The 27,836-nt window shown below is 36.7% G+C and overlaps 7 protein-coding genes across 7 annotated transcripts; 4 read left to right on the forward strand and 3 right to left on the reverse strand.

The window, feature by feature from the left end:
• Nucleotides 1–114: 114 nt before the first annotated feature.
• On the forward strand, nt 115–1,162 carry PHYBLDRAFT_163423 (hypothetical protein; the record flags this gene model as incomplete). Its single annotated transcript, XM_018434797.1, has 3 exons — nt 115–158; nt 230–315; nt 888–1,162. 3 exons carry the CDS (start codon nt 115–117, stop codon nt 1,160–1,162), a joined length of 405 nt encoding a protein of 134 aa, XP_018296347.1.
• A 5,352-nt stretch (nt 1,163–6,514) lies between these two features.
• On the reverse strand, nt 6,515–7,048 carry PHYBLDRAFT_69753 (hypothetical protein; the record flags this gene model as incomplete). Its single annotated transcript, XM_018442158.1, has 1 exon — nt 6,515–7,048. The coding sequence occupies one exon, from the start codon at nt 7,046–7,048 to the stop codon at nt 6,515–6,517; it is 534 nt and encodes a 177-aa protein (XP_018296348.1).
• Nucleotides 7,049–9,131: 2,083 nt separating this feature from the next.
• Nucleotides 9,132–15,331, forward strand: PHYBLDRAFT_154358 (hypothetical protein; the record flags this gene model as incomplete). Its single annotated transcript, XM_018433316.1, has 14 exons — nt 9,132–9,186; nt 9,255–9,485; nt 9,646–9,680; nt 9,763–10,038; nt 10,155–10,289; nt 10,391–10,425; nt 10,467–10,659; nt 10,727–10,971; nt 11,017–14,223; nt 14,260–14,383; nt 14,545–14,654; nt 14,740–14,826; nt 14,962–15,070; nt 15,185–15,331. 14 exons carry the CDS (start codon nt 9,132–9,134, stop codon nt 15,329–15,331), a joined length of 4,989 nt encoding a protein of 1,662 aa, XP_018296349.1.
• Nucleotides 15,332–17,453: 2,122 nt separating this feature from the next.
• On the forward strand, nt 17,454–18,274 carry PHYBLDRAFT_163427 (hypothetical protein; the record flags this gene model as incomplete). The annotated part of the gene is made up of 3 exons (XM_018434798.1): nt 17,454–17,533; nt 17,761–17,888; nt 18,171–18,274. The coding sequence occupies 3 exons, from the start codon at nt 17,454–17,456 to the stop codon at nt 18,272–18,274; spliced, it is 312 nt and encodes a 103-aa protein (XP_018296350.1).
• A 1,094-nt stretch (nt 18,275–19,368) lies between these two features.
• On the forward strand, nt 19,369–20,788 carry PHYBLDRAFT_163428 (hypothetical protein; the record flags this gene model as incomplete). Its single annotated transcript, XM_018434799.1, has 3 exons — nt 19,369–19,418; nt 19,588–19,699; nt 20,024–20,788. The coding sequence occupies 3 exons, from the start codon at nt 19,369–19,371 to the stop codon at nt 20,786–20,788; spliced, it is 927 nt and encodes a 308-aa protein (XP_018296351.1).
• Nucleotides 20,789–22,356: 1,568 nt separating this feature from the next.
• PHYBLDRAFT_140410 (hypothetical protein) lies at nt 22,357–23,811 on the reverse strand (the record flags this gene model as incomplete). The annotated part of the gene is made up of 1 exon (XM_018430395.1): nt 22,357–23,811. The coding sequence occupies one exon, from the start codon at nt 23,809–23,811 to the stop codon at nt 22,357–22,359; it is 1,455 nt and encodes a 484-aa protein (XP_018296352.1).
• A 953-nt stretch (nt 23,812–24,764) lies between these two features.
• Nucleotides 24,765–26,687, reverse strand: PHYBLDRAFT_163430 (hypothetical protein; the record flags this gene model as incomplete). The annotated part of the gene is made up of 1 exon (XM_018434800.1): nt 24,765–26,687. One exon carries the CDS (start codon nt 26,685–26,687, stop codon nt 24,765–24,767), a length of 1,923 nt encoding a protein of 640 aa, XP_018296353.1.
• Between the last annotated feature and the right edge of the window lie 1,149 nt (nt 26,688–27,836).

Genomic DNA, 27,836 nt, shown 5'->3' on the forward strand with positions numbered 1-27,836 from the left:
GCCCCACAAGAAAGGCCACAGTATGTGCCAGCAAAAAGGGCCAACTAGCCCACAAGAAAGACCACAGTATGTGCCAGCAAAAATGGCTAACTATCCTACAAGAGAGGCCAAAGTATGCGCCAGAGCAAACATCAATGCGGCCCACAAGAAAGGCTAATGTAAGTACCGTAAAAAAGGGTGAACTATCTCAAGACATAGACTAATCATTTTTTGTATTACTACAACACAGGCTCCAAATGCGCACCAGAGAAAAAAAAGGCTTTTCAGAGACCCTCAAGGTCACTGTCAAGATTCAAAGCCAAATCAAGATAGATAGTCAAAAAAGAAAAGAAGAAAAAGAGAAAAAAATATATAAAAAGAAAATGAAAAGATACAAAAAAAAAGAAAAAAAAGAAAAGAAAAACAACCAGAACAATATTGACCAGAAAAAATTGTGCTCACAATTATCTCTCTATCTCAGATCAAACCCCATAGTCACTAGTACAATCTCCAAAATAGTCAAGCCAAGGTCCATTGCTATGTCCAAGTCCAAGTCCAAATCCAATTCCAAGTCTTGTCCAAGTCAAAGTCCAAATGTCCAAAAACTGTCCAAGTACTGTTCTAGTACTAGTCCTAGCACACAAACATATACAAACAAATAGAGAAGTACACAATTAGAGAAGTAGACAAATACATACACACACAAACACACACAATTTCTATTTTTCTATTTCTTTCTTACACACACACACACACACACACATACACACACACACACACACACACACACACACACACATACACACACACACATACACATACACATAGTCATAGTCATAGTCATAGTCATAGACATACAAACATACATATACACACTTATATACATACATATATACATAAAAAAGTAGAGGCGCATTTCTATCAAAGTCCAAAATCTGGGTTGTACCTCCAAGTCTCAAGGCCAAGTCGATTTCCAAGAAGGGGTCCAATGCAAAGTTCCAAAAGCAAGTTCCAAAAGAAAAACCAAAAACCAAAAACCAAATCCGAGGCCTATACTAAGTCCTGTAAAAAAAACAGGCATATACTAAGTCCTCCTCTCCAAAAGGATCAAAAGAAATCCGAACTCGAGGCATATACTAAGTCCTCCACTCCTAAAGGATCAAATCCAAAAACCGAGGCGTAGACCAAAACCTATCAGAAATGATCAGGCACATTAAGTCCTCCACTCCAAAAGGATCAAAAGAAATCCGACCCTGAGGCCTATACTAAGTCCTGTCCAAAAATCACACAGGCATATACTAAGCCCTCCTCTCTCTCAAAAAAAAAAGCAAAAAAAGCAAAAAAAAAAAACAAAACAAAAAAAAGCAAAAAAAAAGCAAAAAAAAAAGCAAAAAAAAAGCAAAAAAAAAACAAAAAAAACAAATAAAAAAAGCAAAAAAAAAAAGATGAACAAACCGGAAGAACACTGCATTGGAACCTGGACCTGGATTGAAGCAAAGCTGCGAACTGGAACAAGACTCTGGATCAGGACAAGGTATGAAATCCCTTTTTACATATATACATACAAAGCAAATGAAGTCTTTGATCAAAAACAAAAAACAAAAAACAAAAAAAATGCTCAAAAAAAGAAGCTCAAAAAAAAACAGAAAGAGCAAAAAGAGCAATACCAAAACCCCCTTCTCTTATTACTATTATGTGAAATTGACTGGACAAAAAAAAAGAAGTAAAAAAAAATCAAAAAAAAATCAAAATCAAAAATCAAAATCAAAAAGTCCAAATTATCCCCTTTACTAAGTGTGCTGTGTTCGGACAAAAAAAAATCAAAAAAAAAAAGTCCAAATTATCTTTTTTATTCTTTTCAATATCAAAATCATCCTCATTATTATTTCGTGAAATTGACTGGACAAAAAAAAAAAGAATCAAAAAAAGAATAAAAAAAACAAGAAAAAAAACAAAAAGTCCAAATTATCCCCTTTATTATTTTTCAATACCAAAATCCTCCTCCTATCACTCTTAGCTTATATTGACTGGACAAAAAAAAGAAGAAAAAAAACGGACAAAAAAAAAGATCAAAAGAAAACGGACAAAAAAAAAGATCAAAAGAAAAATCAAATGGACCAAGAAAAAAAAACCGACTGGACTTGACTGGAACCGACTGGACTCGACTGGACTAGCATGGCCTGGAATATCTTAGTATACTTAATTTAATTTAACTTAACTTATATTCCCCTTATAAAAATCTTTGAACAATAAATTTTGATCTCATTTGACTTTGATATTATCTTTATGTTTTTGTCTCGTTTTGATTTTGGTTTTACATTTGTCTTTAAAAATTCTATTGATAATGTTTTTTGGTACTACTATATTACACTTGAGAGTTGTCTTATTATACTTCTGTTCCATGGTAAGATAGACACGGTATATTTTCTAATGAGGCGTTCATTCAGTTTACTATAGCACGGCGGGATTTCTTTTGATATCGCTCACTGAAATCAGCTTTGAAGTGGTGGTGTGTCTGTAAAAAATGACCCAAAGTAGTTTACTAGCTCTCTTTAATTTGTTCTTTCTTAAGATTGTCCTTCTACCGATATTCATTTTCTTGTCGCTGAACTTATAATTCCACTATATAACCCACCCACAATATACCATTAAGTTTGTCTCTAATAATAATACTGTTGGCTGTTGTTTTATTATTACCTTTTTCTACTGTCTTGATTTTGTTAAAAAAAAATTCACAGTGGAAGCTAACAAGGAACGTACCCGACCTATCAGACAAAAAAAAGCATATAGTCCTAAGGACAACTAAGTAACGAAAATGGTAGCATGATAAGTTGAACCTTCTTCGGGGATGTAATAATCCTGAATCTTTTGTGGTTCAATCATTAGCATTCTCAAAGCCTCCACTATGGCTATAGAAAGTACCAGTCTCTACAGAAAATAGGCACCCACTTGACATTCATTTCTCTCGCAGTCTTTTTCTTTTTGGCTAGAAAATAATTTCGTCAACATTCCTTCATAAAAGTTACATCGATCATTATTCTCTTTCTTTTTTATATCTTTAAAAATCCTTCACCTCTTCACTTGGCTGGACTCACTGCTGCTTTACCATATTTTTGTACTCTTTTAAAATATTTGTATTGTCTGTCAATCGGGAACAATTTTTCTATTAAATCTCAATTGCACCTTTTCATGTACTGCTTTTGTTCATACTTGACCACCCTCTTTTGGCTTGACAGAATACATCCTCTTCACTATTAGATACCTGACAGTCATCGGTTCCGTTCTCACACTTCTTATTTTTTAATTTAAACATCTTCCTCTCGTGAGCAACACCTAAAATAATGAAAGAAAAATGAGCCAAAAAAAAATATAAAAAAGACCTATAAAGAACGAATAAAAACAGTAATAATAACAATGGCAATGGTTATCTAAACACAACGCTTCTCTCCCAAAAATAAATATCCCATCAACTTGTAAGAAACATTTACTCAATGATGATTATGTTTCTATTGTGTACAAAATTTCTCTGGAAATTATGATTGCTCAAACCGGACACTTTTCTCGCGGACACGGAGCCTCTCTAAAACCCCCTTTTATTTTTCTATTGTCCTAATTCAAGGAAATAGACTTTATACTGTGCTATTATATACCAGGAATAAGTATAAATTTCAAACGAAAAGCTTTATACAAAAGTTATGTTTAATGTTGACTTTAAAGTGTTTTCCAGTGTGCTCATGGTATTGTCTAAAAACTCTAGGCTTTAGTTTCTAAAAAAAAAGCCCCTCCTTCTAACCCAAGAATGCATAGACTAATAACGCTGGGAAGACAGAAATCCAGGAACATTTCTATGATAGGCTTTGCATTCATTTATATGTTCTTCACTTTGCCAAAGCTACGGAGACGGTATCTTGGCATTATATTAGCTTGTTGTTACTGTTAATTTTAGTATATATTAGTCTTTATTTTGCATACTATCGCTCATTAGAATACGCATGCTACTGCAATAGTTACAACAGCGATAATAATAACTTTTTCTTCTTTCCTTCTTCTTTTTTGAACGTTGTGCATGTATAGGGCGTTAGACTTCTTTAAAGCCTAAATATGGATATATTTACCAAAATATAGTATTTGGATTTAACATATATAATGAGGATAAAACTAATTAATATAGTTACTTGATAAGAGCAATATATATATATATATAGGGAAAAGAATATAAAGTGGTATAATGATAGGGTGAAAGGAAGAGTTAAGTTTTGGACAAAACAGATGTACAAGAAACATATTCTAAAGATTTACAAAGTATAAAATATAAGATGCTTTTAATAGAAAGAAGAGGTATGTATAAGGAGAGGAGGATGATAAGGATATGTGAATGTGAATGTGAATGTGAATGTGAATGTGATACAATAATATAAAAGGAAGGAAGGAAGGAAGGAAAGGAAAATCCGGTAATCTGGTAATCTGGTATATATGGGAGAAGAAAGTGAGAGAAGGGGTGAAAATGAGAAGGAACAACTGAGTAGCTGCATAATAAGGACAGATGAGAACCACCCAAATACATTGAATGAGATAATGTCTTTGTCAAAACTGAAGATCGGATCTTAGGGTTTCAAATCTTCATCCCCTTCACCTCTTTGGCCTCAGTGTTCGAATATTGCCTAAATATTCAGTATTCTGTGTGACATAAATTTGAAACATTTTCTTTTTGGGGTAGAATTTAAGATCAATCTTTGGACGAACGAAACGGATGAATATTGGACGGGTATAAAGATGTTTATGAACCTGAGTATAAATGTTATTCGTCTTAATAAAGAGACTATATAGTATCTAATGAGTATATAACCGGATATATATATATATATATGTATGTATCTATGTATTTATGTAAAGGGTTTGTCCTTTTATTGCTATAGTAATAAATGATAATATTCGATTAATAGTTTTGAGCGAGAACTCTAGAGTAGGTTTGGTTGCTTGGTTACAAATCTGAGTAGAGGTGCAAATAACACCTTGTGGATTCCACACACACACACACAAGCGCGCGCGTGCGTCCTTCAAATTTAAGCTTTTTTTTTATCAGTCTCTTCACACCAAACATATTTATAATTATGAATTAATTCAAAAATATTTTCACTAAAAATATCTAGTATATCAATAGATTTCAACAGTAATACATAGGCTATTTTCTGCTGTATCCAATATATATATATGTATATGTATATGACTTTATAAAAGCAAAAGTAATATAAAGAAAGAGAAAGAAAAGAAATTGATCCATAACACACATCTTCCCACTCACAGAAAAAAGTGAAACTAATGAGATAGCTGTTGAAGCTATAATTGGCTTATAAAAGCGTTGCCAGCCTTGCATCTCACCTGCTGGTAGCACGGAGTGTGAAATGGTTGTCATGAACTACGAGCAAACACACAGTGATTATAGCTTTTCGGAAAAACCTCACCCAAATTTAGCAACCGCGGGTACAAAATTCCCTTACATTTTTTCTTTTCTTTTATCTCTACACACACACACACAAAAAACTGATTGACCTTCCAATAGAAATTCAGAATCCTCTACCAAAATAAGGATGAAGTGCGGTAAAAAATTACACCAGAAGGTTGGATGAAACAAATCGACATTTACAGACAGACAGAAAAGATATTTATACAATTTCATATGATTGACAGTCAGTTATTTCAATCTTTAGGTTGATACACACTATACATTGTTTTCTTTTTTGGTGTATTTGTTTTGATTTTTACTTTTTTTTTCAAGTCAAATGAGAAGGTAAGCTCTGCTCACTTAAATAGAAATAGAAAACAAAGAGGAAGAGGAAGAAGACTACTTTGTAAAGGTAATATGTTTAACAAGAAATATCACCTTTAGTGTATATATATATATGTATGTATGTAAGATTAAGAAGACATCGTTCAAATGGCCTGATATCTCAAAACCTATTCTGTTTTTTTTTCTCTTTTGGTTCATCGCAAATCAGGCCTTCTTTTCTTGTGTACAGAACAGAACTCAGAAATGAAGTGGTGGTAGGTTGTAAGTTGATCGGCCCTTTTCTTTGTACAAATTCCAAGGAGATTTCCTTCTAAAGAATTATCATACTCTATTGCATTGTTTTGCATTGTATTGCACTGTGTTGTACTGTATCGTATATGGTACAGTGCAAGTGAAAGTGGTTGTTTCTTTATTTATTTATTTATTTATTTATTTCCTTCTTTCACTATTGTTCACTTATATACACATTGCCTGCTAATAAGGAGTGTACAAATGTATATCTTAGCCCCCCACCCCTTTTGTCTGTCTGTCTTCTTCTTCTGCTTCTTTAGTATGATGACGACCCTTTTTTTTTTATTAATATCGTTATATTATTATTATAAAAAATAAAAAATAAAAAATTAATAGAAATGTGTATGTGAAAGATATGAAATAGAAGCCTTGATATGTTTATGTTTCGATACAAAAATAAAATAAATGAAATGAAATAAAATAAAAAAATTATATTCTATTCTATTCGAATATAATCTAAGAAAAGTCGGTGGCCTTCTTGAGTTTGTACTTTGCAGAGTTAAGACGCATGTATCCCTTGATAGCTGCAGCAGAAGACCCTTTACCACCCGGAGTTTTTCTGAGTGCGGCAAGACCCTTGGCTTGCTGCTGTGACTTTGCAGACTGGAGACCAGAACCAATACCGGATCCTGTGGAACCAATCGAACGTCTCTCGATATCCAATGGGTTATCGAGCGTAGGATGCAAGTCAACATCTGAGTGATCCAGGTCGAATCCGGCAGGTTGCAAGTCAACATCCGAATGATCCAGGTCGAGTCCGGCAGGTTGCAAGTCAATATCCGAATGGTCCAGATCAAGCCCGGCAGGTTCCAAGTCGGCTTCTGAGTGATCCAAGTCAAGCCCGGCAGGTTGTAAGTCGACGGCCGAAGGATCCAAGTCCAGACCATCTACTTGGTGGTCTCCAAGAAGATCGTCTTCTGTTGCCTTGACAAACGAGCCAGTGGCAACCAGGCAAGCAACGGTAGCAATGAAAATGGTATTGAAGCGCATAATGATTTAATAGGTTTAATGATTAATGATAATGACAAAAAGTATTAATATAAATAGGTTTTTTTTACAAGAAAATGAATGAAGGAGAAAAAGGAGAATGATTGTAATCGAAGAAACAAAAGGGTTTATATAGCTTGATTCTATATATATATATATATATATATGTGTGTGTGTGTGTGTGTGCTTAGACAGACAGAAAGACAAGAAGATAATTAGGTAGGTCGGTAGGTAGGTAGATAGGCAGGCAGGCAGGCAGGCAGGCAAGAAAGCAGGCAAAAGCATTCCAATCCATGCAAAGAAACAAGGTATTCCAATAGATATACCCTCAATTCACCCCCCCTATTTGCTTATTTGTATTTATATTGTACTCCTTGATCTAGTTTATGAGCAGATAGAAACTTGGTTACTGTGAACCGAATAGTAATGTATCTGGTGTGTATCTTATAATACATCGATTATATAACGATCTAATGCATTCTATTGCCAATGTCTTGATTAAAATATCGTTAAAAGAAGTATTGATGGGTAAATATGTCGTCTTGGTTGCCTTTGGTTGTCTTTGGTTGATCTGTGTATCAAGTAAGGAGATCTGGAAAGAAGTAAGGAATAAAGATATTGGCTGATAGCTAGATAGAGATAGAGAGAGAGAGAGAAAGACAGGCGGGTTGTACATAAAATGTTCCTGAGTGAATTCTGATGGGGAATTCATGTACAGCCCTGGATTCTAAACTACAGACATAAAGCATTTTCAAGTCAAGACTGGGATGAGTTAATTTTTTTTGAATATAAAATAAGGTATTAGTGTAGATTATATAAGTTTCCATTTGAAACTGAGGAGATCCAAAACCCAAAACTGTGTAATGCTTGCTGTTCTTCCTTTTTCCTTTTTCAAAAGCACAAGTAACCATGGGGATTGGTTATTATTTCACATCAGGCTTACTGACTTTATTATTATTATTATTTACTTATTTGAATTGAATTCATTTACTTGGCTATTTCATTAATTGATTTCCTGATTGCTTAGTTGCTTAGTTGATTGATTGCTTGATAGTCTAGTATGCTTATTTGTCTGCGTGCCTGACTGACTGACTTACTGACTGACTGGCTGACTTGCTGACTGACTGGTTTGCCTGTATAAATATATATATATACATGTACATACATAATTGCATACATACATAAATACTTACATACAATTGTGTCTATGTCTATGTGTGTGTGTGTATCTGTAACTTTCTTTTTATATGTATAAATAATAATAGTAATAAAAAATAACAAAAATAAAAATATACATAAAAAAAAAGACCTCTTTTTGGGCTCCGTCTATTTTTGTATTCTTTTATATTTGTCTCCAAGCTACCTCACTCATCACACACAACAGCATTTTGCCCGGCTTTCCTCGCTCCCCTTCCGTCCTTGTATTCCGGGCCAATCCCCTCTTTAACTAAAAATAATAAAAAAAATTATTCAAAAAATTATTTCCTCTCATTTCCTATCATTTCATCTTCTTCTTCATCTTCTTCTTCTTTCCTCTTAAAATATACCTTTCTCTCTCTCTCTCTCTTTCTCTTTCTCTCTTAGTTTTTATTATATTTATATATAATATATAATATATATATATATAATATATATATATATATATTATATTTGTTGTCTTGCTGAGTTTACAGTCAATACGCCTGTAGTTATTCACCAGCAAATAAAAAAAAAAGAAATCTATACTCAAGTATAGCATAAAATAGTATAGTGCAGTGTGTTTTCTAGTGTTTGGGTATACGAAATACACCTCATCAACTATTGCACATCCACATTCCACAATACAAGAGAACGAAGAAGAAAGAAGAAAAGAGACGCCCACATTATTTTGACATTTACTTTCTTTTCTCTCTCTCTAAGAATAAGAACAACCATCATATTTTCTTGGTAAAGACAAACACACACACAGAAAAACTAATAGATAAATCAAAAAATAAAAAAGTAAGCAACTGACGGATTACTAACATCAATCGATTCCATCCATCCATCTCTAGATCGACACAACAAACAATTTCACTTCTTCTTCACATTCAACTCATCCTGGACAATGAGCGGAGGCAACATCAAGGTCGTCGTGCGATGTCGTCCTCTTAATGCAAGAGGTAAATTAAAACACAATACTAAAAGAATAGGCAAATAACATCAAACCTTTTTTTTTATTTCTATTCAGAAATCGCACGTGGGGCTGAGAGCCTTGTTCGCATGGAGGGAAACCAGACGATTATTCGCAAACCACCTGGCAAAGAAGGCGAGGACATCAAAGCTTTCACATTCGACAAATCCTATTGGTCTGCTGACAAAAACGATCCAACTTACGCCGATCAAAAGGTGGTCTACAATGATCTTGGTGAAGACTTACTCAACCACGCGTTTGATGGTTACAATTGTTGTATTTTTGCCTGTAAGAATATATATAGACATATATATATATGTTATTTTTTTTATTGTCTTTTATTTTCATATCAAATAAGATCAAATTATCATCCAAATGGATTAAGGACAAAAGAAAAGAATATGCGCAGATTTATTTACGAATTAATGGTTATAATTATGATTATTAGATGGTCAAACTGGTTCAGGAAAATCTTATTCAATGGTGATTATTATTCTATTTTGTTTTTGCTTTGAAAAATACACATAGGAAAACAGTATCTAATCTTTTGTCTTTATAAACATAGATGGGTTATGGTGAAGACAAGGGTATTACCCCACTCACTTGTGTCGAACTCTTCAACCGAATAGCAAGGAATCCAAATCCAAATCTTACACAACAAGTAGAAGTCTCCTACATCGAAATCTACAACGAAAAGGTCCGCGATTTACTAAATCCAAGCAACACTGGAAATCTCAAAGTGCGTGAACATCCAAGCTTGGGTCCTTATGTAGAAGATCTTTCCAGACTCGTAGTCAAATCATACGATGATCTCAACCATCTAATGGACGAAGGAAACAAGGTAAAAGAATTATATAGAGATTAGCTCTTGTATGTGTGTATATAGCTTTTTATATTATTTTTATCCTCCTATTTTTATTTTATTTAAAAAAACCTTGTACTCACATATCCATACAGGCAAGAACTGTTGCTGCAACAAACATGAACGAAACCTCTTCACGTTCCCATGCAGTCTTCACCATTTTTCTTACACAGAAATTACTTGACGAACTAACAAAACTCGAAACTGAGAAAGTAGCCAGAATCAGGCAAGTTAATACAGATACATAATTTATAAATCCTGCTGTTGCTGTCTACTGCAATTATTGGTAGCACAAGCAACCTATATATATCTATATCTATATCTATAAAAGAACTATATTAATAATAACATCATTTTATTATGTGTGTGTATATGGGCTTGTAAAACACAATGTTACTATTATATAGTTTGGTCGATCTGGCAGGTAGTGAACGTGCCAATAGTACAGGTGCAACTGGTACTCGTCTCAAAGAAGGTGCCAGTATCAACAAGTCTCTCACAACTCTCGGTAAAGTCATCGCTGGTCTTGCTGAGCAGGCCATGCAAGAAGGCAAGAAAGGAAAAAACAAAAAAGAAGTCTTTATTCCCTATCGTGATTCTGTAAGTTAAAAAAAAATACATTAACCTACACTTGTACTTACATTATTTCTTTCTCTTAACAACAAAGATCTTGACATGGCTACTCAAAGATTCACTTGGTGGTAACTCCAAAACTGCAATGATTGCCGCAATTTCACCAGCAGATTACGACGAAACCCTCAGTACTCTTCGATACGCAGATCAAGCCAAGAAGATCAAGAACAAAGCTGTAGTCAATGAAGATCCAAACGCTAAACTGATTCGTGATCTCAAAGACGAACTCGAGGTTCTTCGAGACAGACTGCGCACCTATGCACCAGAGGAAGTCGAGCAGTTGACAGCATCCAGTGTCTACAAAAGCACAAGTAGTGGAAGTAGGCCAGGAACACCAGCGACCACTCGCTCTGGGTCAAAGGCAGGCGCAAAAGGAGCGGCCAAAGGTGGGCCAGCAGCAGCGGCAGCAGCAGCGGCGGCAGCGGCGTCGGCAGCAGCAGCGGCGTCGGCGTCACCAGCATCGGGTACACAAAAGAAACCAACCGAGTTTGAGATATTGGACAGTCAGGGCAACCGGAAAAAGATGACCAAGGAAGAAATTGTCGAACAGCTCCAGAGCTCAGAAAAACTGCTTGCCAATCTTAATGAGACCTGGGAAGAAAAACTCAAGAAGACCGAAGAAATACAGATAGAGCGTGAAAAGGCTCTGGCTGAATTCGGTATCGCTGTCCACAAGAACAATGTCGGTGTCTATACGCCCAAGAAGATCCCCCATCTTGTCAACCTCAACGAAGACCCGCTCATGTCAGAGTGCCTGATGTACCAAATCAAGCAAGGCAAGACCCGGGTCGGCCAGCACGGTAGTCAAGTCCAGGCCGACATCAGACTGAGTGGCTCGAATATCCTCGAAGAGCATTGCTGGTTCGAAAACGACGACGGGGTCGTTACTGTACACCCTAATGGCGAGGCCATGACAATGGTTAACGGTGTCCGAATCTCAGAAGCACGGCGGCTGAGAAGCGGGTACCGCATCATCCTGGGTGACTACCACATCTTCCGTTTTAATCACCCCGAAGAAGTCCGCCGAGAGCGAGATCTGCAAAAGGTGGCCGCCGAAAAGTCCATGAGCACATCTGGCTCGGTCGATGAGTTCGATCGACCCGACTCGCCCACAGAGAGCATGATGATGCCCAGTACCGAAGTCATGGACTGGAACTACGCCCGCCGTGAAGCTGTTCTGAACTACTATGCAACCGAATCAAACTTTGGTGGCCTCAAGGACGAAGAACTCGAAAAGCTCTTTGACGACATCACCCGTGTCCGCAACCTGCGCCGAATCCGATCCGAGAGCAGAAACGAAAACGACGACGATGTTTCTTCTTCTCGTGGATCCTTGCGCAACTCGATTGCCGGCACCGTCATTGAAGACGGTCTCGAGAGCGTCTGCACCGAAAACACATTTGTCCAGACAGACAGAGAAGAGAAGCTCAAGCTCGAGAAAGAAAAGATGCAAAAGGAACTCGACCACCAGAAGCGTCACTTTGAAGCCGAGATCCATCGCATGTCTCGCCAGTTTTCTCAAATGTCAGAACTGAATCTCTGCGTCTACACAGATGCTCAACTCGAACTGCTTCGCAGGGTTCTCGACCGATGGAAGAAGCTACGGAATGTGGCCATGGCAGAATCAGTACTGACCAACGCGGTTATGTTGAAAGAAGCCAATATAATTTCAAAGGAGCTCGGAAAAGATGTGCTTTACCAGTTTGCTATCATTGAAGATGGCCAGTTCTCCAATCCACTTTCGGCCTGGGAGACCACGTCTGCATTACAGCAATTCGAAACAGACGAAGACACCACCCTGATCTCTACACCCAAGCCATGTATTGGCGTACGTGTGATCGACCGAAAGAACCAGGCTGTCTATGTCTGGTCTCTCGAGAAACTCAAGATGCGACTCCACAAGATGCGAAACCTGTACAACGTTATCGACAAACCTCTCTATCGCTCCCACTTTAATTTTGAAGATCCATTTTTCGAGAACCCTTGTCCAAAATACACTTTCTTGGGAAGTGCAGCCATCTCGATGCGCAACCTAACCCTTCAGCAGACCTTTGAAAGCAACGTCGATATCATCTGCCGCTCAACTGGCCAGGTGAAAGGAAAGTTGCGGATCGCCGTGTCTTACATCGCATGTTCAGCCGCAATTCGTGGTCCGGACGCAAGACAGCCCTTCTCATCATCAGATGAGTCGGATGAGTCCGAAAAGTCAACCACCAACAACACTAATGCCAATACGCTTAACCACAACATCATTCTCAGGGCAGGACACCAGCTCTTGTTTGAAGTTCGCCTTATCGAGATGACCGGCCTAAGCGAATCAGAGTTTACAAAGGTGCATGTCCAGTTCCGCCTCTCGTCGTTTGGCAGTATCATGGCACACTCGACCAACGAAAAGATTTTTGCTACCGAGCCGATTGGAGAGTTTGAAAATGAGCCTATCAGTTTGGACCACTCCGAGACCCTGTCGCTTCTTGTGACACGTAAAGTGCTCGATGTCCTCTTGCACGGAATGATCCAGTTTGAAGTATACGGTCTTGCACAGTCGCGTGTTCTTTCGCAGCATGAGCGGTGGGATGATCAGCGAGAGAAGCCTCGCCTGGCAGATTTGTTAGCAGCTAGTCAGCAGGTCCAGCAGCAGCACCACTTTAGATCCATCGGAAGTGATCCCGCAAATGCAAACTCGAATGCCAATGCCAACACGACTCCAACAAACCTAGAGAGACGTTCAGAAGAAGAGCTCTTGGCTGCCGAGCGCCACGATATCGTTGCCTGGATCGAAGTTGGCGAACTGGCTTTAGACGGAGAATACAATCCAGTAAATGTGACGGCGCAGAACAGTCTTGATCGCGGAGTGTTCTTGCTTCGTCAGGGACTCCAGCGCAGAATCTATATAACCTTGTCGCACACTTCTGGAAGACAGTTCGAGTGGAACCGAGTCACCACAGCGTCTATTGGTCAGGTCCGTCTCCTGGACTCAAAAGGTCGCATCGTCGACTCGCCCACACACGAAGACATCCAGATCCGCCTGCAGTCTCCACAGGAAGTGTCTTACAACAACGACGGCACAAGCAAACTCAGAGCTCTGGGTGCCTGGGACAGTTCGCAGCACGACTGCCTGTTCCTGAACCGGATAACGGCTTCTGACAACCGCATCCTCCTGAACCTCAAGTGGGAGGTCGAGGCCAAGAAGTGCGCCAAGCCAGTCCAGTTCAACATGGACATTGCTGTTCAGATCCGTGCGCGCGATGCGTCGACCAGCAAGTCGATTCTGTACAAGCTTCTGGATTCCAGCAAGCAGCTTTCCAAATGCAGTGGCATATTCATCGTCAATCTGCGGCCACCCATGACCCGCCGTCTGAGCCAGCTCTGGCGCCTGAACACGGCCGCAAAGTATGTTCGCGGCGAAGAGTATCTAGGTTCCTGGCGGCCGCGAGGTGTATCGCTGGTGAATGATTACCGCCAGATCCAGGATCGTCTGTCCTGGAAGCACCAGGTTGATTTCACAAGACAAGTTGTTGGCTTGAGAGCACTGTGCGAATCTACCACAACAACAACAACCCTTACCAGTTCACCCAAATCCCCTAATACCACCAGCCCAAGAGTATCTGATGACGGGTTTACGGATGCGCAGGCAGCACTTGTTAGAAAAGTACTGGGTCTGTGGAAATTGAAACTGGGTACAGATAAAGAGGTAAATAATCTATATATGCATACTTTAAAGAAGAAGTGGAAGTGAATCAGGATTAGGATTAGAATTGAATACATATATTTTTCTTCGATTTTTTCATTTGTAAAGTAATGGGTCACTAAAAACATACCTATCGTTTTTTTTTTTGCTCTTTCTTTCTTTAGATTGTTATCAGCCAAGATCCACCTGTGCCTGGTATGCAAGAAGGTCAAAGCCGAGAAGATCTTCGTAGTACATCAAAACTTCTAGCAGAAGTTAAGCTTGTAACTCAAACGTATGTTTTAAAGCAGTCCTTTTTTTTCTCTTATTTATTATGACAATTAATTATATACCTTTTCTTTTATATTTGGATATAAAAGTGATACCGTATCCAAAAAAGGTTATCTATTTTGCCCAGAAGATACAGTCACGGATTCATGGATCAAGCGATGGTTCGTGATTCGAAGGTAAGAATTTATTTTTCACTATAGAAAATTTAAGCTTTGCTTTGAATCCACATTTGTATCCAAAGCTTGTTTAATTCTTCTTCTTTGACCTGGTATTAAAACAACTGTGTGTAATTGTGCTTGTTATAACTACAGACCATATATCTACATTTATACCAACCAATCTGAGACAAACGAGCAGGGAATCATCAATGTGTCTTCTGTGAGGATTGATTATAACCGAGAATTGGAGAGGATGATAAAGGTACAGGTATACACCCATTTGGTTAGAAACGGTTCAAATTAGCTTTGATATATATATAAGCATGCATTCCATTTTGCCTCTAAAACTAAAACTAAATTTCAACTTTCTTTGTAGCGTACAAATCTATTTGCCTTGTATACAAGCAACAATGCCTACTTACTACAGGCCACTACACGTGCTGAGATGATTGATTGGATTGGAAAAATTGACCAAAAGTTTCCCATCGAAAAGTTGAAGAACGAAGATGACAGCGAATACTAAGTCATAATAATCAACCCACTCACCTTACTCACCACCCCCAACTACCTTATCTACCTACCCATTTACCTACTTATTTACCTTACCAATTTACCTACCTACTCACCTACTTACCTATCTATCAACCTCAGTTTTTCTTTCTATTCATCTCCTCCCTTTATTCTCCTCTGTTATATTCTTCTTTCTTTCATTTTTTTTTCTCTCTCTCTCTCTTTGATATTGTTCTTCTTCTTGGAGTGGCCAATTTCGAAACACCTCTGTGTAGTATTTATATTTTTCTATTTCTATATTTTTTTTTCTGTTTTCTTTATCTCTTACATTTCTTTTTCTCAACCCAATTTTTGTAATTTTGTGTGTTGTACTTTACGTACTTTATTTACTTTATTGTGTGTAGAGTACCCCATATATTATTCTTAACCTGTTTTTTCTTTTTTTTTTTCTTTTTTTTTTATTATTATTTTGATACCCAATATCACCACTATTTTTCTTTCTCTTTTCTCTCTCTCTATTTTATTGAAACACGTTTATTATTATAACCATATTTTTCTAAAGAAGATGTTTATCACAAGAAGTATTTAAAAATATTTAAAGTGTCGAGAAGAGTTTCCTTCTATATTATTTCTTGTTCGTATATTTAGTATAATAATATGCAACAGCTGTAAGAGAGCTATGAAGAATAAGAAGAATATGAAGAAGAGGAGGAATTAGTGTATGTGTAAAGTGTGGGTATTTAATAATAAATTTTGGTGCGACACAAGTTTGAAAAAATGAGCACTAGGTCTAAGTGTACCACGATCAGCTACATTTGTTTTTATCTTTAAAAAAAATAGAAAATCAATAAATTTTATTATGTTCATTATCTATGTAGGTCTGTCTATACTTCTTGTTTTTAAGAAACTAAGCATACTTTTCTAAAGAGCTTATTATTATTATTATTTAAAATAAATAGTAACACCCTCCCTCACTAAGCAGTACAAGCCAAGCCAAGCCAAGCCAAGCCAAGCCAAGGCAAATACAATCATATAATTGATTTCTGCTCTTCTTCTTTACAGTGATAACAATAAAATATAGGCACAACTAACCCAAAGGTATTATTATCTCTCTCCACCTCCCTCTTCCATCTACCTCCCCCTCTTTCTCTCTTCTACAGGTATATCAAGTCGAGAAGATGCTAATAAATTGTAATTATAGATGATATTTACTAACTTATTTGCCACCAACGTGAAATCTCCTCCCTCCTACCCTCCCTCCACTTTTTTTTACTTTATTAATATATATCTATATTACGTTTGTTAATTCTGTAAAGTAGAATTCAAGTATACGCAGTCTTCTTTTAAGATCGTGAGTTTCTAGCATGACAAACAGGAGATAATAATGTCGTTAGTAGATAGTATTAGAAACGCTATGTTTTGCTGTTTTTTCTTTTCTTTCTTTTTATTCTCATACTGTCCACAGTAGTGTTCTAGTCCTTACAGAGATTTCTAGGGGAATATTTTAAATAATAAATATACGAACAAAAATGAGAGAAGAGGAGGGAGAAGGGAGAAGGATGAGGATGAAGGAGAAACGGAGGGTATTATGGGGCTGCAATGGTAAAATAAGGAAACAAGGTTTAAAATGACTATCCAGTAATTGTACATTGATTGATATTTTCATCATTTGCACGGCTTCTTGATTTAGATACTTGAAATTAAACATTGGCAGTATAAAAGAACGAAAACATATATCCAAAGAAAAGAGAAAGCGAAAGAGAGTAATTAGGAAATAAAAATTGATCTGGATTTTATTTCTGATGATCTACTAATGTACATAAAACGATAGAATACTAAACCAAATCGATGCGGTGGTTCTGATAAGCATTGCCAACCCTGACAATATGTATATATATATATATATATATATATACATATATTAACATTTCACTTGAAATTACTGTCAAATATTTTATGTATATATGATGATCTTGGTATCATTCTTATTACTACGCTTATATATTTGGCTGTGTCTTTGGATTTATTCATCATTTCAACTGCAAAATTCATTTAATAAATTTTATATATATATGAGGCTATTCTCAACCTCATAATAGTCAATATATCTTTTTCTAAGAATAATCTATGCTAATATGCAATTAAAGAAAAGCAGGAGACGGTTATTGTATTTGTGTTCTTTGATTAGTCTGATAAATCGTTATTTATCTGATGGGTAAGTACAATATACAAACCACAGCACACAAGGTCCAGAATCAAAAAGACCGGGTTCTTTCTTTTCGAGTATACAATTGTCCTTTTTATTTTTTTGTTTTATTTTCGTTTAGGAAGCTCATCTTTTATTACAAATAATTTGAAAACGAATAGTACATCGTTTAAACTTGACATTGATACATGGCTGACTCTTTTTGTTTTTCTAAATAAAATATAGATATATTTTAGTTTTCAGAGTACACCTTTCTCTAAACCAATGGTACAGTCACTTCAATTCCATCTCTTTCAGTTGAAATTTTTCCTAATTGGTCTCAGTATGCTTTGTTCGCGCTTGAAAGTCAGGCTTAGAGGTCAATGTACATGTCTTAACTATACGGCGCACTAACTGATTTTTCTATATGTTTTTTCACGAGGATTTGTTCTGATATTCTTCTTAAACGTTTACCACAAATTCTTCAATACAAATTAAGGTAGAATATGGCGGTGTACACAAGGTTGTATGTTCACTTGCTGGAGAGACAACTTTTCAGTGCCTAAAGAGGAGACTTATGTAGTATAATTTATTTGCATATTGAGTGTACTATTATCACTAATCCGATTAGTGTATACAGACTATACCATTAAAATAATTCTATAAGCTAAATACACCCATGCACTTGAAAAAATGTACTTTTCTTCAGACGGTGAAATCAGACTCAAGTCAGACAGTACTGCGGACTCAGAAAAGCCAGAGGAAGTATAAACTATAGTCTGCCAAACTATTGACGAAGAACTGGAGATACAAATATACTGACTCCATTGTGGATATTTGTACGATTGAATTCTTAGTCCCTGAAAGAGCATCAAACGATGTCCAAGTAACGTATATATATAACTCTATATTTATACAATTAAACATACGTGTATACTTATATAACCATAAACTACTTGTCTTGTTTACTTGCTTCTTTTTTTTACTTAATTATTATACCTAGTCATTATCTTTATTTTTATTACCATTATTATTGTTATTTTGACTCTTTACCTTCCAAAAATAATACGAAGGGGATAATAAGTAAGTGGAGCAAGATGTTATAGACGTGTATCTGGTGTATAGTGAGCGCCTTTCATTCACCATCCTTTATACATATTCAAAGAATACACATCGACAAATATTGCTCTAATCATATATTTCTGTTTTGATTATAAGAATACTACTATTACTCGCTACTTCTATATATATATATATATATATTATTCGTATTATCATAAGGATAACTTGACAGCTAAAAATGAGCTATTTTACTATCGAAATTTTATACTTTGGTTTGTAACCTTACTTGTTCATCGATTCTTTCTTGTCTTGTCATGCTCAGAATGCGACTTACAGAATGTTTTTTTATGTAAATTTGGTTTTTACTTTACTTTATTTTCTTTCGCAAACAAAAAGCCTATTATAGAGCTTATTCAATTTATTACTGCGTCAATTCATATACTTATAAAATGGACATCTTTAACCTTGCCAAATCTCCATTTAGCGTATCCTTTGCAAAGCTCGCGTTCCCATTCGATCTCTTGATTCACTCCATCATATGAGCTGACATTTTTTAAAGTTGAGATGAATTTGTTCGGCCAAGAGTTTTGATAGTAGCCAAGTGCAATATTGGCACTTGTTTTTGAAAGTTGCATAGTGTGTAGGCCTCGATTCGCACCAATTCTATGGTAATCATATGTATAGACCAAATTAATATTATGACACCTTACTATACTGCTGGTATGGAATAACTCTATCCAGTTCCTAAGGGTAAAGAATATTCGTATAAAAACATTCTTTTGTGCTTTACAAGAAAAATAATAATGGGTAAGCATTATTTACCGATTGGAGGAAACAAACTCTGGAAATATAAGTAGATGAAAGAAAGAAAAAGACATTATACGCGTAAGGAAGATAATAAATAGTAAGTTATCAAGCAAGATTACGTCACTATCTAATGACAACAACTCCTTATAATCTTCTGCATAACTGGCTATTGATATAGTGTATTTGTGACTAATTATTAATTCTTTATTCTCAAGTCTAAGTTTAAGACGCAAACGGCTATTAACTGAATATACAGGTTTTTTATATCAAATAGCATTTTATTATTATATTGTCCAAAGACAGGCGGTAGTTCTTGAAGAAATTAGAGTCATATTCCTGAGGAGAGATTGATTAATTCACAAAGTGTGGGGACAGAGTAGTAGGCTAATACGTGTAAAAGGAGGATGAAAAGGCAAAATTATAGAGACGAAGGAAGCAAAATGGGGAAGTTGACGAAGTGAAGACGAAAGATGTGGTATAGGCTCTCCGAGCCGCGCTTTTATTTTTTGAAAATATATAAATTAATAAAGTTATCATTCCCCTTGTTCCTCATATCTTTCCAAGCCGCGCACCGTGGATTAAATGAATATCAATGAACTTTCACCCGAACAAATCCTCGAGCTTATTAAGCTTGGACAGCAGGCACAATAGAGACAACGAGATTACGACGGAGATAACCTCCCAGAAGAAATCCTCAAAGATTTGGACGAGCCTTCAGCGAAAGGTCTCAAGTCGAACATTATTCGATTCACAAAAGACACCCTCCAATTTGAAGGTGGAAAATGGACAAAGTCAGGAGCGATCAACCAGATTTTCGTCCCTGACCTCAAGAAATACACCGTGGATGCCCATCAGATTGTACAAGGCAAATACAAAGATGGCGACAAACTTCGAATTGCAGGAAAAGCAGCAAGTGAAGTCTTCAACGACCTCAAGTATATTAAATCACAACAAAGTAGTAACAAAGACGCAGCCGATTTCGATGAACTCATCGAAAAAGTCAGGCGTTTGGCCGTCTATGCGTTCGCAAGTGGAAAAACGCTGGACGAAGATGCCAAAGAACTCAGCATCCGAGCAATCAAGCTCCCCACAAGAGCAAGATATCTCGAAGATGAAGATGACAACGACAAAGACATGGCCTTCGATCAGGAGTGGATGGAGAAAATCCAACAAGCAAGATACGAAGAGTCTGTCCTCCAGAGTGCTGTCAGTAACAAGAGAGGAGGATATTCCACCGGAGGATACTCCAATGGAGGTCATAGAGGCAGAGGAAGAGGCCGTGGAGGTAACTTCTTTAGTAGAGGACAGTCCACTTACACACAAAAACCTTTTTTTGGGAGAGGAAAATCGAATCCAACAGGTTTCAATGCTCACCAGAGCCCATCAACGAACAACAATCCTCTCAACCAGCAATAGGGAAAGATCATCTAGTATCACAGCTAGATTATCCAATGAATTTGCCAGAAATGGATCAGAACACGCAAAGAATATATGATAGTGGATGAAAGAGATGGGTTGAGTGGTGTGCACATCAAACACCAGAAGTCATACCAGAAGAATATCAACCAATGCAAGTAGTACGATACCTTTTATCAATAAAACATCAGTCGCCCCAAACACTAAATGTAGCAAGGTCATCCTTGGGATCCGTATATCGCATTACACATCCTACCGAAATTCCACTGGCAGATCATCCTCTGATCCAAAACTTCTTCAAAGCAAAGAAACGAACAACATTTAAATTACCCAATATCAGCAACGAAACATGGGATGTACAGCCAGTATTACAGTTATTGGAATCTTGGGGACCAAGCGAGAATCTTCCTTTAGGAAAATTACAACAAAAGACCATTATGCTTTTGTGTTTAGCGACAATGTGGCGACCTAGATCGGATATGGGCCGCCTACAGTTTCGAGACGTCAAACTACAGTACAATGAGAAACTAGAACTAGTAGGAGTTACGTTGATTGCACGGGAGCCAAAAGAGGCTCAGGCCAAGTCCTCAAAGTTAGGAACTATTCGCACTTCAGAAATCTGCCCAGTTTTGACCTTGGATTGGTTTGTGAAAAGAACGGCCATGACTAGGGAGAAGTTAGAAATAGACCACACTCTTTTCTTGGGATATAGTGACTCGGATAAACCGACACCCGTAAAACCGACAACAGTAGCCAACTGGGTGATCAACATCTTAAAAGAAGCCGGGATTGATACCAGGAAATATACAGCACACTCCACAAAATCAGCTGCAAGTACTCATGCAATACTGCAAGGAATACCAGTAGAAGAAGTCAAATGGCATGCCAACTGGAGTTCGTCGAGTAATACATTTGAGCAATATTACTTTAAGCCAAATGAACAACATTCCAGAGGAGCACAGATTACAGAAGCCATATTTGTGCCTAGTACTGAGAACAGTACCACATCTGTAGTCGTAACGGAGTCAACACCAATTGTGTTAGGTACGACATACAATGGGGAAGTTGACGAAGTGAAGACGAAAGATGTGGTAGCTACCCGCCGCTGGTACTCAAGACTATTACCATTTTGACTATTATTTATTATTTTCCATATACTTACCAGACATTTTCCCTCCCCAATTACCACATCAATAGCAACAAATATGACTAGCTTAGCATGGAAAGATATGAGGAACAAGGGGAATGATAACTTTATTAATTTATATATTTTCAAAAAATAAAAGCGCGGCTCGGAGAGCCTATACCACATCTGTAGTCGTAACGGAGTCAACACCAATTGTGTTAGGTACGACATACAATTAAAAGAAAAATTGAAAGAAAAATTGAAGATATGTGTTCATAGAAACAACTACATTGGCAGAAACGAAAAATACATTTTTAGGAGACACTATTTTACCTTGAAGGATAAAAGACACTAGGCTCCAGGCAGGTAGTCGCAATTAATTATTACAATTAGATAGAGACATAGTCCCCCACCAGGAAACGTCATCCCCGTAAGATTGCTGCTATCCGGCTTTTGCACAAATGGGTCCCGTGATGGACAAAGCACTCACATCCATATAGTCCAAGTTTTTGCACCTGAAAGAGAGGTGCTCAAATGCTTCAGCGGCCACAGAACAATCGCGTAACTTCAAAATCTGTAGTCCATGTTGTTCCTGATGCTGATTTGACTCCTCTGTTATCGTGTTCGAATTGATGACCAACGTTCCACCACAGTATTCCAGCTGCTCGAGGGCCACACATTTATTCAACAGGTCGTCTAGATTAAGAGACACCTGACTGCCACTGATGCAAAGATTGGTCAAAAGCGGATAGTGAGAGGATAGATTTATAGTTGGATCTTGGTTCCTCTCACTATATTTAAATCCTCTGACCGAAAGGCTCTCGAGTGTTCCAGAAAAGGATTGTAAAATCCTGTCAATATCCATTGGGTATGAATGCTCCACTGTGCCGAAATTTGTTGCATGTAATGTCAAATGCTTAAGAGGAACTCTTAAAGGACAAAGCAGCTCCCATAGCATAAAGTCGGAAAACTCTATATTACTGTCGGTCGTGAGATCGAATGTCTCCAGGTGTTGAAATGCGTTTGGATTGGCGTGAAAAAGAGATATAATTAGCTCTCTTTCGTCAGAGAGTATAGGATCCTCAAATAGATCTGTAACTTCTAGCTTTAGGGAAAGCAAGTTTGGATACTTGTATCCAAAATAATATATCCACAAAGGGTGCCAATCCTCTCCACTGCCGTCATTATCACCAATTGAGCCTCTTTCTTTGAATTCTATTGAGCTTATGTCAAGAGATGTTACAGAGAAAGCCGGTGTCGTATTTGGGACCGTGTCAAGTGCATCCAAAATTACAGGTCCGAGAAAAAATCCAGCCTTGATAGATGACAGGTGTTGCAAGCGTTGGTGGATATCGTCAAAGGTACCCACACCGGGGCTTATGGCAAATCCAAATCCATCATCGCATATCTCTAGTGTATTGAGCATGGTACACGTATTTATAAAGGCAAATAGACCTTGCGTCATAAAACCACATAGACTTCTTTCGTATTCTACTTTCAAGCTTTCCAGCGACTTCCATATTTTATGTGATTTTGTTAGGCTTGTACAAATGTTCGTCTGGCTTATGTTCACGAGACACAATCTTTTTACGTTTGGCAGGTAAAGTGACAGGTCAGAAACTTGAAAAACTGAATTTAGTGGTGTACGAAAACGACCATCTATGCATAGACTGTGAGCCAAATGCGGGTACGATGTGGATACACCTTGGGAGTCTTGAATGATGTAGATAAGTCTTTGCATGCCGTGAAAGCTATAAAGCCGCATCTCTTTCCACAGGGCCTTTTGAAACGGGTCTCTCCATCCCTTGCACGTAAGAGAACAAGACAGTATGTCCTTTGCCGATAAATTGTCGGCGACTTGCGTAAGAATTTCGAATGGTAGTTTAGATACACACATAGTGGTAATTATGTAAAGATAATGATAGAGAGAAAAGCGAATAACAGATGTATGGATATATATATATATTGGTTCTTTTGACATATATCGAGTAAATGCCAAATACAAGAATACGGGCAAGTCGCTATAGCCTGCTACCCAATAGAACACTCTTCCGGCATAATGGGCACAATAAAATATATAAACTCAGTGAGACTGGATAAATTACATTAAATATAAATGCCCTTTATCAATTGATCCAATGAGATAACCATTAAGATTTACAAGGCGCGGTAAGCTCTCCGTACATATAAAACAAAAACAAAAGAATAAATTTTATTATACAAGTACTATCGAAATAAAATGTTTATTGGCATAAATTTACTCGATATCAAATCGTTGTAGTTGGCCCAAGTTGTTAATGCCACAGTGTTTTTTTTTTTACTTCAGTAAAGATATTGTACTATAGATATATAGAAAACCAAATTCTTGTTCAATTGGGACTTTGTAACACACTATTATTGTTATTATTGTAATGGAAGGACAAACCATAATATCCACTAGTGAGAGTAGAAATAATTTACAAACAGCTGAGATCATATGAGGTTTCGTTGGGGAGATAGATGTGTTGATACAATGAAAGGTTAATGGTCACAGATATGTGAATAGTCTACAAGAAAAGTCAATGAATAGATATATACTACTACCAGGCTTAAACATATAGTGGATGACAGAGTAGCAATATCCTTATCATAATATTTATAACTTCATAACTTGACAGTTGAAAATGAGCTATTTTACTATCGAAATTTTATACTTTGGTTTGTAACCTTACTTGTTAATCGTTTATTTCTTGTCTTGTCATGCTCAGAATATGCTTTATGCAAATTTGGCTTTTACTTTACTTTACCTTATTTTCTTTTGCAAAAAAAAAAGTCTATTATAGACCCTATGCAATTTATTACTGCGTCAATTCATATACTTATAAAATGGATATCTTTAACCTTGCCAAAGCTCCATTTAGCGTATCCTTTGCAAAGCTCGCGTTCCCATTCGATCTCTCGATGTACTCCATCATATGAGTTGTCATCTTTTAAAGTTGAGATGAATTTGTTCGGCCAAGAGTTTTGATAGTAGCCAAGTGCAATATTGGCACTTGTTTTTGAAAGTTGCATAGTGTGTAGGCCTCGATTCGCACCAATTCTATGGTAATCATATGTATAGAAACAACCCATATCACAATATTTTACTATAGTGTTTTTTGAATCAATATGATTTTCTTCTCTTTCGCTCTCTTTTCCTGCTGATGGATCGTCGTATAGTTGAGACAGAAGTGTCAGACCAATAGCATCGTCTGAATGTGTTTTTTTGCATGTTGATCCGTATCGAATTTGGGCAATGTTTAGAGTTTTTAAGAAAGTATGTGACATATCGAGTAGCAAACATCCGTTTCTTTCACAAATATTTCCCGTGATATAAAAAACACTCAAATCCATATATTCCAAGCTTCTACACTTGAAAGAGATGTGATCAAATACTTCGGCGGCTGCAGAAAAATCGTGTAACTTCAAAATCTGTAGTCCATGCTGCTTCTGATGCTGATTTGACTCCTCTGTTGTCGTGTTTGGATTAATGAGCAATATCCCACCGCAATATTCCAGCTGTTTGAGGGCTACACATTTGTCTAATAGGTCCTCAAGATTAAGGGACATCTCTCTGCCACGAATGCAAAGATTCGTCAAAAGCGGATAGCAAGAGGATAGTTTTATGGTTGAATCTTGGTTCCTCTCACTATATATAAACCCTGTGACAGAAAGACTCTCGAGTGTCTCAGAAAAGGATTGTAAAATCCTGTCAATATCCATTGGGTTTGAATCATCTACTGCGCCATAATTTGTTGCATCCAACGTCAAATACTTAAGAGGAATTCTTAATGAACAAAACAATTCCCATAAGATAAAATCCGAAAACTCGAAATAATAGTCGGTCGTGAGATCGAATGTTTCCAGATGTCGAAATGCATTTGGGTTGGAGTGAAAAAGAGATATAGTCATTTGCCTATATCCAGGATTTATAGGTTCACTAAATATGTTTGTAAAGTCTAGCTTTAGGGAACGCAAGTTTGGATACTTGTATCCAAAATAGTACAGCCACAAAGGATCCCAATCATTTGTACCGTATTCAGTATCATCATATGAGTCTATTCCTTTGTATCGTTTCGAATTTATGTCAAGATATATCACAGAGAAAGCTGGTATCGTATTTGGGATTGTGTCAAGAGTATCCAAAATGTCAGGGGTGAGATATAGTCCAACCTTGATAAATGATAGGTTTTGCAAGTGTCGGTGCATGTTCTCAAAGTAATCCACACTGCGCTCTATGTTAAAACCCAATCCATCATCCCGTATTTCTAGTTTCTGGAGCATGGTACACGTATTTATAAATTCAAATAGGTTTTTTGCTGAAACTTCATTTTCACTTCTTTCGTAGTCTACTTTCAAACTTTCCAGAGACTTCCATATTTTGTGTGATCTTGTTAGCTCTGTACAGATATCTGTCCGGCTTATATTCTCGACGCACAAGCTTTTTATGTTTGGCAGGTACATTGACAGGTCAGAAACTTGAGAATCGGAATTAGGTGGCATACGAAAACGACCATCTATGCATAGACTGTGAACCAAATGTGGGTACGATATGGATACGTCTTGGAAGTCTTTAATAATGTCGATAAATCTTTGCGTGCTGTGAAAGTTATAAAGTCGTATCTCTCTCCACAGGGCCTTTTGAAACGGGTTTCTCCACGCCTTGCACGTAAGAGCACAAGACAGTATGTCCTTTGTCGATAGATTATCAGAAATTTGCACAAGAAGTTCGAATGGTAGTTCAGACACACCCATAATGGTAATTGTATAAAGATAGAAAGAGAGAGAAGAGCGAATAACAAATGTATTGATATATATATGTCTATGACATATATTGAGTAACCGCCAAATACAAAAATACAGGCAAGCCACTATATATTGCTACCCAATAGAACACACCTACCACATAATGGTCACTGAAAAGTATATAAAATCAGTGTAACTATATAAATCCCATTAAATATAATCTTACTCTTTTGTCAGTCAGTTTGATCCGACTTACATCTTTATAAAAAATATTATGAATCTTAAGGTACCTATCATTTCTTTCTACCTCCATACCTAAGTACATCATATATTATTGAATGTCTATAAAAGCTAAGATCAACTGCTATTAGAAAAAATATTACAGGGGCAAGCTGGTACTGTGTTACAGATTAGTGCACTTGAATCATTGAGGTAACTGTAAAGATGTACAAGGTGCAACCAACTCTCTATACACAAATAACAAAAGATGAAAAATATTGTTAGTATACAAGTGCTCCCAAAAGAACATGCTCATATATATATATATACTCAATATCAAATAGTCCTGATCAGTCCAGGCTGTTGTTGTAACCTTTGCTGTCTGTTTTTTCTTGTTATAATAAAATCATTGTGCTATAGATATATAACAAACTAGTATTCTGTTTAATTGAATTTTGTATCGCGCTATTCTTTTTTTTAGAAGGGGCAAAAAAGAAGAAAAAGACAAACTCGGTGAAATGGAAAGGAGTAAGAACATCCGTAGCAGTGGCCTTTCCATTTTAACGAATTAAGCTTTGATAAGCCATACTAGCGTTTGAACACAATAAAAAAAATGGAGAGTCAAATATCAGTCTCATAAAGAAAGAAACTTTTAAATAATAAGTAAAATATAAAATATAGTCTTCTCTGGTAATTTTATTTGTCTTTCTTTTTTCTAAGATCATCTTATTTTGACCATTGTCTTGTAGGTTAACAAAAAAAGCATGTTAAATACTCTTAAGGTTTTTACCTTTGTAGTGACCATAGTTCAGTTTTTTTTAACAGCATTTTTTTTCAAAAAGCATTTAATTAAGGAAAAACTGAATTTAAATGCTACTGCTACGGGTGCTCAAAAATACAGAAGCACAAAAATTGTTAACAAATAATTTCATCATTTAT

Source organism: Phycomyces blakesleeanus, assembly GCF_001638985.1.
Source record: "Phycomyces blakesleeanus NRRL 1555(-) unplaced genomic scaffold PHYBLscaffold_3, whole genome shotgun sequence".
Lineage (NCBI taxonomy): Eukaryota > Fungi > Mucoromycota > Mucoromycetes > Mucorales > Phycomycetaceae > Phycomyces > Phycomyces blakesleeanus.